The sequence below is a fragment of the Amblyomma maculatum genome, chromosome 8, assembly GCF_055883805.1.
Source record: "Amblyomma maculatum isolate TAMU_Amacu chromosome 8, ASM5588380v1, whole genome shotgun sequence".
Classification (NCBI taxonomy): Eukaryota; Metazoa; Arthropoda; class Arachnida; order Ixodida; family Ixodidae; genus Amblyomma; species Amblyomma maculatum.
The window spans coordinates 25,329,188-25,343,243 of record NC_139351.1 but is presented as its reverse complement, the minus strand read 5'-3'; the positions used below and the strand labels follow the sequence as shown (position 1 = coordinate 25,343,243).

The following is a 14,056-nucleotide window of genomic DNA, read 5'->3' as shown; positions in this document are numbered from 1 at the left end:
TGTCCACTATTTCAACTAATCGCATGCTCACTAATGCCCCTTGACATTTTGAGAGAATTTGATCTTCTTATGAGACTTGTTACACAAAGTAATCATTAAGGTCAAACCTAGCTAGAGCTTTCCTTGTGATTTAGGCAATATTCTCAGTATGCATGTCAGCACTGCCCCTGGGGTTTGCTCATATTGTTCTGGAAGTGTGTGGACGCTCTCAAAATAATGTCAAAATAGGATTGGCTGTGTTGAGATTTTTTTCAAAATCAAACTTGTTAGGGAAGTTTTCTTTACTGTGGCATACCATTTGGCACCCTGTGTTGCAGTTTGCATTTGACTTTGTGTTCTGTTGTGCTGTGTGTTTAGTGTGGAGTGGACACAGGAGTGCTTAGTTTTTTCAACCATGAGCTTGAAATATATTCCGGAAAATGCTGGAAAATCTTTGTGCTGCCTGTGTCACAGTGCACGCTAACAAATTAATTTTGTCTACTCTGCATGGTTCAGGATATTGTTGCGTGTCAGCACCATATGTTACCTCTGTTTCCTGGCAGAAGAGAACCTCACGGTGAATGAATTTTCACCATTTGAGCACTGTAGCACTGTACCACAAGGAAAAGTAGTAAGGTAGGCTTTAAAATCAGTATGCAGAAGACTAAGGTAATGTTCAACAGCCTCTGGAAGGAACAGCAGTTTACGTTAGGTAGGGAAGCACTGGAAGTAGGAGGTGAATATGTCTACTTAGGACATGTAGGACAAAATTAATAAGAAAATAGAGTAATTTGTTTGTATTCACGGTTAAAGTATATTGCTAAGTCATATATCATTGGATAGCTTATGCAGAGTATATAATTGCACTAAAGTAATCATAGGCCCTAATTACTAAATGGTAATCGGGTAATTGTGAATAAATCTCGGCTTGAAGCTACACCATCACGTCATATATTATTGGATAGCTTAAGTGAAATATATCTGCGCAGTGCCAATTGTAAGCCTTAATTAATTACTGTTATTTCGATAACTGATTAAAACTGAAATTTATGCTACAACATCAAGTCATTATTGTTCGGAAACTTTTTTGAGTATAATTTCACTGAAGTATTCCAGGTCCTAGTTGCTATTAATTAGTTGCTTTAATGAATAATTGAACTTAATGCTAAATTCAAGCATTAAGTTGTATATCATTGGATAACTTATAGTGAGTATGAGCACTACAGTAATTGCTAGTTTCACTTAACAAGCCTTAGGCAGTTAAATGTGGTTACTAATGGAGCTTTAGTCCACTATAGCAAATCATATATCATTGAAATGTTCTCAATGAGTAAAACCCGAAATCCTATCACCACATAATGGAAATACTAGCACTTACTGCTATGAATTCCCAGCCCGCAAAGAGACTTAAGTCCACATGGTAAGTTATTTATGATGGCCTGTATGTTACACTTATTATCTAAAGTGAAATGTTTACAATTTGCTTACAATAACTTACTTTAAAGTTTACATGAAGTATTTTGGTAAATTCCTGAGCCGGTTTCCATTGGTGACGGTGTCTTGGTGGAAAAGTCTACTCTAGATCGGCTGCGTACCCACTGCAAAAGAGCACAGGCTAAATTTGCTAGGGGCCTGATGCGAGCACTGTTCACTGAAGATGAACTCAGAGGAAAATCTCTCTACGGCAAGGGAACCAACTCAAAAAAGGATGCACCATGCAAAGAAGCTCTGGACCCTGTTCGGGTAAATGCTATCATCGGTAAGCACGACACTGTAGCAAATTGAGCATATGACCAGCGAATGCCATTTATGTGAGATTGATTTAATTAATTGCAAATTCTCTATTTTCAGGTTACACTTGTGGCAGTTTTGACACCACAGTGGTGCAGCTTAAGAACAGCCTGTCGTCGATGCTTTCACAAGAAATTAAATAAAATGCAAAGTTTTGCATTAGCGCTATGTGAGATCTGAAATCCGAGATATTTCAAAGCAGTCTGGGGCAATTCCAGTCTCAATGGCTATAACATTCTCCATATAGGTGCGCACAAGCATCTCTAGGAACATTAGAAACACATCAAAAATATACATCATGATGACAATAGTCGCTCGCGCATTAAGAGTTCAATAAAAATTGATACATTAATAATGCACCAGAACAATAGTCACTCGTGCATTAAGAGTTAAATAAAAGTTCATGCACTAAGAGTGCATCAGAAACACGGTGGCCAACTTTCTTATGAAACTCATTAAGAATGCATAAAGAAAATCTACAGAAATGTTAATGTGCACAATGAGAAATGCAATCAACATTTAATCAGAAACTCATTAGGCTTTTTTGTAAGGGCACGTAGTAACCGCAGATCCGGACCATGAAAAGGAAATAAGAATAGGATTGGAATGGAGCGCATTTGGCAAGCACTCACAGAGTATGACTAGCAGCTTACCGGTATCGCTCAAGAGGAAAGTATACAACAGTTACATCTTACCTATACTCACCTATGGGGCTGAAACGTGGAGGCTAACCAAGAGGGTTCTACTTAAGTTGAGGACAACTCAGAGGGCTAAGGAACGAAAAATGGTAGGGGTAACATTAAGAGATAGGAAACTTGCAGAGTGGGTCAGAGAAATAAATCAAGTTACTGACATTCTAGTGGAAATTAGAAGAAACGGACATGGGCAGGACATGTACGCGAAGAGAGGATAACCGATGGTCGCTTAGGGTAACAGACTGGATTCCAAGGGAAGGAAAGCCTAGCAGGGGGCGGCAGAAAGTTAGGTGGGCGGATGAGGTTAAGAAGTTCGCAGGGGTCAAGTGGATGCAGCTAGCACAGAACCGGGTTAATCGGAGAAATATGGGAGAGGCCTTCGCACTGCGGTGGGTATAGTCAGGCTGCTGCTGCTGATGATGACCACTGTAAATGCCACTTGCCACCACCAGAAAGTTTCTGTCTACTGTGTGTTGGTCTTCGGGCATTTACTGGTTTCACGTCAGCTTGCCAGCACTCGCCAATTTGCAGCTGGTAACATTGTTTGCTAGGGGTCCATGCAGTTGCTTGTGCAGTAAATGTATACAAAATGTAAATGTATCTGGTGCGCAAGCTTCGCAAGGAAATTGTAAGTGAGAAGCCATGCGATCGCTAAGTTCTGCCAAGCGTGCGGGCCTCTCTCCGTGCGGGCCTCTCTCCGTGCGCACATACGTGGCACGCTCATATGAGCACGCTGCAGAGCTACCTCATACGTGATTTCTTCGTCATTGCTGTCCTTATTAATGTAACAAAATACATGGATGCCTATGGGAGGTGTACATATATTCACACTGTTCATTGTTTGAACGGTCTGCATACTAACAGAGCATACAACTGAATTAAAATGGTTATTTCATCTCTAAAACATAATTTTATTCTTCCATATTTACAGTGTCCACATTAGCTAGGCATGAGTATGTGTGTTTCGCATTCATTAAGGAAATATGCATTAGGATGTGTACTTAATGTGAGCCTAATGGTTGGTCAGTGCAGGACAGCAAAATGTTCGGCTCTTGGGTATGAACGTTAAGTGTTCAGCAAGAATAACTTGTGTCCGCACATAATCATTCACACATATTGACACATGGAATTGGTGGGTACCAAATGAGCATTTTGTTTCCATGACTTAGTCGTACCACATGACTATGAATCCCTAAACATAGGCCCTGAAAGGCAGAAGCAGCTGAGCTTGCCGATTTTCTTGTTGATCATCTTTTCTGCTGCACAAAGACTGTGTGTATGACTAAGGTGTGTTGATGTTTCACTGGTGAACACAGCAATTATGGCATGGGTATAGGAAGCGGTTTGTTGTGCAAAACATGATTTTGTGAAATGCACATAGGTACCGTCTTTGCCAAAAGTAACTAGGCGGCGAGTTTCGCCTGGTTACTTTACTAACAGCAATATTAACTTTCTTCTGAAGGGTTACGAGACCTGTGCATCGCTGCGGATAGAAAATGTAGACTTCAAGGAGCAGGTAGCACTCCTGCAAGAGGAGAACCAAAGGTTGAAGGCTACTATAGACTTCATTACAATACAGAAGGAAAGCAGAACTTTTTGCTGGGCTAGTTGGTTCATTGTGACTTGAGTGAAACAGCGCGAAAGAAGCCCGGAGGAGAAGCGAAGAAGGGACAGGAAAGAGCGCTGACTGACAACTGAATTTTATTGAACGAAACTCGTACGATATATAGGAAGGCAGTGGAAAAGATAATCAGATGCCGTCAACGTCACATGGCGGTAAAGAGCCAAAAAGCGATAAAAACATAACAGGGTGATAAGGCTAAACGTGTGTTGATTTCAACAAGAGATGAAAACAAAATGAAGAAGTTAAACTTGGTGACAAAAAGAGTAAAAGGAACATGGTGTAAAGAGCCAAAAAAAACGGTAGAAGCTGAAAGTCAACTGAATTCAAAAATGGATAAAAACAAAGTGAAAAAAGTTACACTTGCAGACATAAATAGTCAATGAAACATGGTGTAAAAGCCATAAAACAGATAAAGCATCGCTAGCAGGTAACAAGTACAAAACCGATAAAAACTGACGAAATGAAATTGTGGAAAAGATAAAAACTGATAGAAAGTGACCACGTGTGGATAAAAATTGCGCACAGACCTTCCCGAAAAACGAAGAAATCAACGATTAAAACACGCGTAGTGAGCGAAAAACCTAACAAAATTGTTCCAAGAAGGCAAGTTCATTCTCGTACAAAGATTTTGAGGCATCGCTCACGCAATCCGAGCCCCTTCTTTTTATAAAGAACGCTTCTTTCAACTCCCGGGCTACGCTATCCCTACTTCTGTCTAGAACAACTGTTTCGCGTAAACGAGGCATGCATTTGCATTCTCTGCAATGAAGGGCTAAATTAGAAGCCAGTGCCGTTTCCAAGTGAGCGCTCGTGTTCCCTTAAACGTTCTTTCAAGCACCTTCCGGTTTGTCCGATATAAACTTTGTCGCATGTAAGCGGAATCTGGTATATCACCCCTTCCCTACACCTGACGAACATGTTAGCATGCTTCACGCCACAGCGCTCTTTCCTGTCCCTTCTTCGCTTCGCCTTCGGGCTTCTTTCGCGCTGTTTCACTCAAGTCAGAAGGAAAGTATTGAAGGTGAGTGACGTTAGTAATGGCATTGCATATAACAAAAATCCTAGGGCTTGGAGAGTTTCTTCGGTTTAAGGTAGCTGAATTTGTACTTATCAGGTGCGTTTCCTTGAACTGCAGGTAACACTCTTTACACAAGTTAGAAATGTTTCTCAGTTCATGTGCACACTGTCAACTAAAGGTTTATTCTTCTGCTGTTGCAACGAAAAGATGTTAAAGGAAGAAAACACTCGAAAAGAGGGGACTGGCATAACACCTCATGGAAAGGTAAAGAGCATGGTTAACCATGCAATACACAGTAAAAGAAGGGGGTTTTTGATTTTGAACTTTCCGAGTCCATTATTGCATGTATGTGGCGGCTGTGTGATGTCTCAGAAGCTGCTGTGATAGGCAGGGGTTTGAACTGACCCAATCATGGTGCCACTCACTCCTACATACTGTAATACATAACTATGCTCCGGGGGGGGGGGGCGACGAAAGGCATGCAGGGGCACAATTACCTATTATAATGCAGGTAATCCTTATTCAACCAAGCTGCTAACCGCTTCTGATATGTAGTATATGTTTCACTGTGAACTTTGAGACTTCTACTGCCATTCCTCATCTTGTATAAAGGCTGTAACCTTTGTTTCCATAAGAAAGGGATGTTTGTAAATCACCGTTGTAAATTTGGCTTATTCACTATGATGTTATCTCCAAAGCTATCCTCTCAACCAAATCATGTGCAGTAAAGTCCAAGATTGCATGTTCCCTTTGCTCCTTGGCCACTTGTTCATGCAGCACCTTGACTACCTGGTGTAGGACTTGCCTCCCAAAAACAGATGTCTGGGAGCTTTTTCTTTCAACTTGCTGCTCATGATCTCTTTAATTTGTTAGGAGCTGATATGGGTATCATCCCTTGCTGAATGTGTACAATTTGTGTTCAGTACTATGCAAGGAACATAAATGTGAGTAGCAAACATGCTGAGCTTTGTGGAGTGCTCATTGGGGCATAGGCTACAATATTCACATTTTTTGCATGAACTTATGTGTCAGGCAGTTAGGGCATTGCAAAAATGACTGGCTAAAGAAGCAGAGAAATGCATGCCCGGTGTTGCATGCTCGTCACAGTGTTGTTCCGAGGCCAGCTTCGTATCTGTTATTCTGGATAAAATTTGCTACAGCTTCTGTTACATGATAGAAATGTCTGTAGTTACTGCTGCACCGAGTCCTTGAAGATCCACGATATAATAGGTGGAAAGGACAAGTTGCATGTGACTTTGAAAAAAAAAAACTGAGGCAAGTAATTGGAACTCTCAATGTGATACGAAATGTTACTCCAGAAACCACCTTGAAAGCAGCCTTTGGCAGAAGAGTTTAGAAATAGTAGTTTTCCAAACGGTTGTGCTCTTGCAAAAAGTACAAACTCAGAAAAATGAGTTCAAAGATTTCAGAACACACTCTTCAAGTTTAAGGCCTAAATTAATAGATCAGAGTGGTCTGGTACCTACATTGGGCTGCCCTTTTGAACAGGACATCGCTGTGTAGTTGATGCTTCGAGTTGCTTTTTTTCAGCTTTATAGCTGTTCTACTTCCTTGTCTGTGCTCGTGAAATGTTTTGCTTACTTGGTTTCGAGGCGTGCAGCCTTATTTAGGCTCCCTATAGTATCATCGGCTTGACGAGCACTTCAGTTAACCAGGCTCCCATTGGTATGAGAACAGTATTCGAAGGTACATGCCTCGTTTAAAAAAAAAAGATTTTCTATTTCGGTTTTTCAGCCAATATGCTATTACCACAGCCTGAAATATGCCTCTTCTTTCTGCTTTTTATTTTAACTGTGTGCTGTATTCACGATAGCAGGTCGGGTTAGGCCTGAGAGCGAGAAGAATAAGCATTCTAACTTGGCGATATACTGCGTTCATCTCCTTGCCCGCTATGCGGCTGTGTCTTGAAATCAGTGCTATAGGCCTTTGGGTGGTGAGTGCACTCCACCTCGCAAAAAAATAATGTTAATTTTTTCACTGAGCAGATGATAACCAAACTTGGGGAGAAGTTCCTAATCAAAAACATAAATCTAAAAACAAGTTTGTGTTTTGGTGAAAATTATGATTTTAGCCCAGTGTCCTCCTTTAAGTGGTGTCACTAACACCGAATATACTGGCCATCGAATATGAGGCTCCTTCTGCCCCCTCTCAAATGAATGCACTCGAGCGTGTGAGAAAAAAATGAAGAAGAACCTGCGACGGTGCCACAGCATCCCTCATTTCGCTCCAATCTATTGGGAGCATATAATGAGGGGTGAGGCCTGCGCACGTGGATGCGTCATGATTATCAGTTGCAAGTGCTCATCAAAAGGTCTTTTTAAAAATCATGTCAATTATAGGCTACACCAAGATTTTAAATTTGACTTGAATGCTCGTAAAGATGACCTCTATGAATTTCTTGAATTAAAATATTACTTCAAGCACTGTTTTACGGCCCCTTAAAATGTAGTTCGTACTGTGGTGATCCTTGCATGCTTTCCACTTTTACTACTTAATGCTTCTAAGAACGATACATATGGTGGAATGATAAAAGAACCATTTGCTAGGAACTACCCCGCAGGGGGCACCTGTTAAAGCAGGTGTTTGTGTGTTTTGTGCGACACCACGGACCCCGAGCACCCACGCTTAGCCGTGCGTGGCATCGTCGTGTCTGGGGAAAAGGGGATCCTGGTGGTTGAGCCGATGCCGAGTGTTTGGACCTTTAAGGCCCCTCGGCGGAGGCAACACACCACTTTGGCCCACGCTTCCCATAGACGGCACCTCCGGGATGACCCACCCGGGGGAAATCGGCAGTCGCCTTTTCCTGTTCTCCTCTCCATCTTTCACTTTCCTATTTTCTTTCTTAGAACTGTCCTGTCCTCTCTTACCTTCTTCATTTCTTCCTACTTCCAGGCGGCGAGGGTTAACCTTGTGTGGCTAGCTACCCTGAGTTAGGCCATATTGGGTTATAGTTATGGTGTACAGCTGGCGTGGGCAGGAATTGACAATTTCTGTCCCGTCCCCTCGTTGGGCTCCATGGTGGGTGGCTGGCACTGCAGCCGAACAATACACTTTTTTATGGCATCTAAACTCCTTAACCCCGATCGTCCTCCTTCTAAAAGGGGGCGCACCGAGACCACCATGTTCTTCTCAAAGAAGATAAACAACTTTCCTCGTTTCCACATGGTCCACAGTGACCACGAGGAAATCACTGCACGACTTGTGTCCCCATTTGTTGTTTTCCGAACGTTGACTGAGGCCATTGGCCAGGGCTATAAGATAAAGAAACTTGGAAACGGTGACCTGTTACTAGAATTAATGTACAATCATCAGTATCTGAAGCTAAGTGCAGTCGAATCATTTGGAGAAATACCGGTACAGATTAGCCCGCACCGATCACTAAACACTGCCCGAGGAGTCATCTCTGATGATGACCTTAGGTACGTGAGTGAACAAGAACTTCTTGAAGGCCTGAAGGAACAAAATGTCACAGATGTTTACCGGATAAAGATCAGACGAGATAACAAAGAGATAGAAACAAAGCACATTGTACTCACCTTTGCTGCAAGCACTCTCCCAGAATCTGTCGAAGTAGGCTACACAAAGATAAAACTGAGGCCCTACATCCCTAACCCACGCCGTTGCTTCAAATGTCAGAAATTTGGCCATGGCTCTCAGAGTTGCCGTGGCCAACTCACATGTGCAAAGTGTGCCTCGCACGAACACCCTACAGACAACTGCGAAGAACAGCTGCTTCTCTGCTCAAACTGTGAAGGTAACCACCCAGCTTATTCACGCTCATGCCCATACTGGAAAAAAGAAAAAGAAATAATTACACTGAAAGTCACCGAAAACATATCTTACGGAGAGGCACGAAAGCGGCTTTCTCTTCCTCAAAAGCCACACTACTCCGTTGTGACGCAGCAGGGCGCGGCATCACAGTGGTCGTCGGCACCTGCCCAGGAAGCACACAGTTCTTCCAGGGCAGCGCCACCTGCGCCCTCGGTGGAGTCAGCTAGCGCTACTCCACCACCACCCGCAAAGCTGGCTGCGCGGACCCCCAGGTCAGCCGGCCCAAAGGCCTCGACCCATGAGTCGAGGCCTAAAACTGACAATCCTGTGCTTTCTGCACAGTCGTCCACCGCATCTGAAGATGCAATGGACACAACTTCTTCACCCCAGCTGCCTAGGCGGCAAAGCTCACTGGAGCGAAAAAGAAAGGGAAAAGTCCCAATAACAGGTCCCAAGGACCTACAAACCTAAATTTAAACTTGTCCCTTAAATAACTTTTAATTATGGCGCTCCTCATTTATTGGAACTGCCGAGGACTCTTTAAAAATTTAGATGATATATATGAAATTCTTGCGGACTATCAACCAAACATACTTTGTCTGCAAGAAACCCATTTAAAACCAGCAGACTCAAATTTCCTTAAGCAATATAATGTATTCAGGAACGGCAGGCAAGGCAGCTCTCACTCCTCTGGTGGCGTTGCCATTGTAACACAAAAATCAATCCCCTCTCGAAACATCTCACTCAACACAGACTTAGAGGCAGTGGCAATCAGAAGCTTAGTTTATGGCAAAATAACAACCGTATGTTCCCTGTATATTGCTCCAACTTATAAACTAAGTAGCGAAAGTTTTGAAAAATTGATTGATCAACTTCCGGAACCTTGGTTGCTGGTCGGAGACTTTAATGCTCACCACCCATTATGGAGATGTACAAGAACGGACTCCCGAGGCGTTCTAATCGAAAAATTCTTATTGTCCTCGGGATCATGCTTACTAAACACGAAACAGCCAACTTACTACAATATAGCTTATAACTCTTACACATCCATAGATCTAGCCATTGGCTCCTCGATGTTCCTGGCAGCTACAGAGTGGACTGTCATTAACAATCTATACGGAAGTGACCATTTTCCGATCTTAATAAAATATACTGGGAACGGAAATGAAAATGTGTCGAATCCCAGAAAATTCAAAGAAAATGCAGCCAACTGGAAGATGTTCAGGGAACAGTCATCATTGGCCAGTTCATCAGTTACTGACTTAGGCGTTGATGAAACTCAACGCTTAATCACGCTGCACATCATAGAGGCAGCAGAAAAATACATTCCACAGACGTCAAGTAAGCCACGAAATAAACGAAGACCCTGGTGGAATGCAGAATGTAAGACTGCTCGTGAAACTCAAAACAGGGCATGGTCGAAACTACGCCGATACCCCACAGCCGAAAACCTAATAGCCGTTAAGCGTGCAAAGGCAAATGGCAGGCGTATTCGACGCATCTCCAAGCGAGAAAGCTGGTCATCATTCCTTTCTTCAGTGAACTCCTATTCTGACGCACACAAAGTTCACAACAGGATAAGAGCACTTAAAGGATATAGCACAGTCCCAACGCCCCTTGTCAGCACCAGTGGTGACTCTCTTGAACATCAAGCAGACACACTAGGGCAACACTTTGAATACATATTCAGCTCAGCACACTATACAGATTCCTTTTTGCGGCACAAGGCAAGAGAGGAGAGGAAGCACATACATGATAAAAGGCCATCCTCAGGAGAATACAATAGCCCATTCACCCTGCAGGAGCTGAAGATTGCACTAGACACATGGTAACACAGCACCAGGTCCTGACAGGATCACATATGGAATGCTCAGGCATCTGCATGTGAACACTGTTGAAACCCTACTCTACCTGTATAATAAAGTATGGGCCACAGGACGCTTTCCTAAAGCATGGAAGGAAGCGATCATCATCCCAATATTAAAACCCGGAAAAGAACCCACACTTGCTGCTAGTTATCGGCCTATCGCACTAACCAGCTGTCTATGCAAGCTTTTTGAGAAAATGGTAAATCGTCGCCTTCTCCATTTCCTTGAATACAATGGTCTTCTTTATCAAAACCAAGCTGGTTTTAGAGCTGGGCGATCAACAGCTGATCAGCTCATTGCCTTTGAGTCTTATGCAAGGGATGCTTTTGTACATAAACAACATTGTTTATCTGTCTTTTTCGATCTTGAAAAAGCATATGATACCACTTGGCGCTATGGTATCATCCGCGACCTCTTCTCTCTTGGCATCACAGGAAACATGTTGAGCACAATTCGAAGTTACTTGTCTGAACGGACCTTCAAAGTTCGTGTTGGCAAAGCATATTCAAAGCAGTACATTCAAGAAAATGGTGTCCCTCAAGGTGGTGTTCTCAGTTGCACACTTTTTGTAGTCAAAATGAACTCTTTAAAAAGCGTGCTGCCAAAAACTATTTCTTGTTCTGTATATGTTGATGACGTCCAGATAAGCTTCAAATCTTGCAACTTGGCCATCTGTGAACGACAAATTCAGCTAGGTGTAAACAAATTGTCCAGGTGGGCTGATGACAATGGGTTTAAATTTAACTCTGGAAAGAGTGTTTGTGTACTTTTCTCTAAGCAGCGTGGCATCAGGCCTGACCCCAACATTACACTGAATGGCCAGAGCCTTGCCTTTAAAAAAGAACATAAATTTCTTGGCGTAGTTGTTGACGAAAAACTTTCCTTCATTCCCCACATAAAACAGTTGCTACTGAAGTGTCTCAAAGCGATGAATTTGCTAAAAGTTCTCTCTCACCGGTCATGGGGCACAGACCGCGACTGCCTTCTGAACCTTCTGAATAGTGTAGTTCTATCACGCATTGACTTTTGCTCGATGGTTTATGGGTCAGCATCATCCTCTGCGCTAAAATTGCTCGATCCCGTGCACCACCTCGGCCTTCGCCTCGCTACGGGCGCTTTCCGAACTAGCCCAATTGCTAGCCTCTATGTCGAGGCGAACCGATGGTCACTGCAACGAAGGAGACAATTTACTTCTCTAACTTATGCTATGAAGGTACTATGCCAACTGGACCATCCATGTCGTCGGCTCCTGCTTGACAAAACTGGCACAGCACTTTTCTCCAAAAAACTATCTCTAACACCACCATATCCAATCAGAGTTGCCACGCACATTGAATATCTGAATGTTTCGGTTACCAGTCTTCATACAACTTCCATAAAAGACCTAATTGCTCCTTGGGAAATGCACGGTGTTAATTGCGACCTGTCGTTTCTTGAAGTGGGCAAACATGCATCCCCTATTGCCATACAGCAGCACTTCATGTCACTTCAGGAGAAGTACACTTGTGATGAATATTACACTGATGCTTCGAAGTCTGCTCAAGTCTCCTGTGCAGCACATGTACCACAGTTTTCACAGTCAAAAACCCTGAACAGACATACTAGTATATTTACCGCTGAATGCCATGGTATCCTTTTAGCTGTGAGACTCATTATAGAAAATAAAATACAGACGTCGATCATCTACACAGACTCCCTCAGTGTTTTAAAGTCCCCTATCCTTTTGGAAATGGCAAAATAAGAACCCAGTACTGAACTCTCTTTATAACACCCTTATGTTTGCCCATGAACAAGAAATTAAAATTACACTGTGTTGGGTGCCAGGCCACCGCTGTATACCTGGTAATGAGGCAGCTGATAGGCTAGCTGCTTCAGCTGCCCTTCGAAATGACACAGATATTGATAAGATAACTTATCATGACCTCAAACCACACATAAAAAACATGATTCGACAACAATGGCAAGAGGAATGGGACGCAGCATCAGAAAATAAACTACACACAATAAAGGCAAAAATAGGCAGGTACACCACAGAGAAACAAGACAGATTTAAAGAAGTAGCCCTGTGCAGGCTGAGAATTGGCCACACATACATAACCCATACATATATTTTAACCAACTCTCCTGCACCACACTGCTCGAGATGTGGTGATCGACTCACTGTCATACATGTTTTAATCATATGTGCACAACTGGAACCAGAAAGGAGATGTCATTTTCCCTCCTTGTTCACTCATCAAATACCTGCACACCCATCCATTTTTATTGGCGACAACCCAATGTTTCCTTTAAAACAGGTGCTTAAATTTTTATCACAAGTAGGCTTTTTACATGAAATTTCTTATCGACGTGGGTCTCAGCCCGCTCCTCCTTGAGAGTGCGGATGAGATCTTTTAATACATCTACTTATACATTGCGCATCCATTATATATCACAAATGAATTTTAGGCCCTATACACCATTGTTTTTAGCGATATTACAGAGCGAATACAATCTTAGGCCCTATACACCAGTTTTTTATCCCTTCATGAAAAATCACAACTATTCCATCATATAAACTTGAGTGCACCATTAATCTTGAGTTTGGCGCTCTTTGGCCTGAGTCGCCCTTGCGCCATTAAAATCCATCATCATCATTTGCTAGGAACTAGTGAATGGTCATTATTTAAGGATTCAAATTAAATTCTGTGTATTATTTTGCACTACTCTACTCACTGCATGAATACTGCATTATCCCATTTTGTCTTATGAAAAGAAACCTTTATTCTGTACATAAATTTCTTGCCACCACTGTAAAGATATTGTACAGCATACAGTATCTTAAATTTGGAGGTAATCACATGGTGTCTGGCTTGCGAACAGCTATGAGGCATTTAGCGTTTGGGCCCTATGGCCATAATTTTCACTTGAGTGTGAGGTGCGGATGGAGTTCGAGCAATTAGCCCTGTCAGCCCCGTGTCACACAGCCATATGTAGTTTTTGTTGAAGTTTCGATGAATCGCGAGGCAAAATAAAATGCAGGACGTTGCCAGCTTTAATACTTAATGATCACAACAAAAATATATTTGTGTTTACTTTGATTGAATGGCAGACTTCGTTTTAGGGCATGGACATAAGTGCCTTCTGCAGCATTGTCTATTATGGTTGAATCTGAGTATCTTTTTAAGCTTTCCCACATCATACAACAGTCATCAGGTAGCTACTTTGTTGTCCTACTTTAATGAAGATCAGTTGTCCATCAATGATATTTGACAGCAATCCAACTGTAATTAAGGAAGCTGTAAAAACA

The 14,056-nt window shown here is 42.5% G+C and overlaps 1 protein-coding gene across 1 annotated transcript; it reads left to right on the top strand.

Annotated features, from left to right (window-relative positions):
• Positions 1-148: 148 nt before the first annotated feature.
• On the top strand, positions 149-1,913 carry LOC146180750 (uncharacterized). Its single transcript, XM_084575644.1, has 3 exons — positions 149-172; positions 1,516-1,738; positions 1,831-1,913. Exons 1-3 carry the CDS (start codon positions 149-151, stop codon positions 1,911-1,913), a joined length of 330 nt encoding a protein of 109 aa, XP_084431770.1.
• Positions 1,914-14,056: the final 12,143 nt, after the last annotated feature.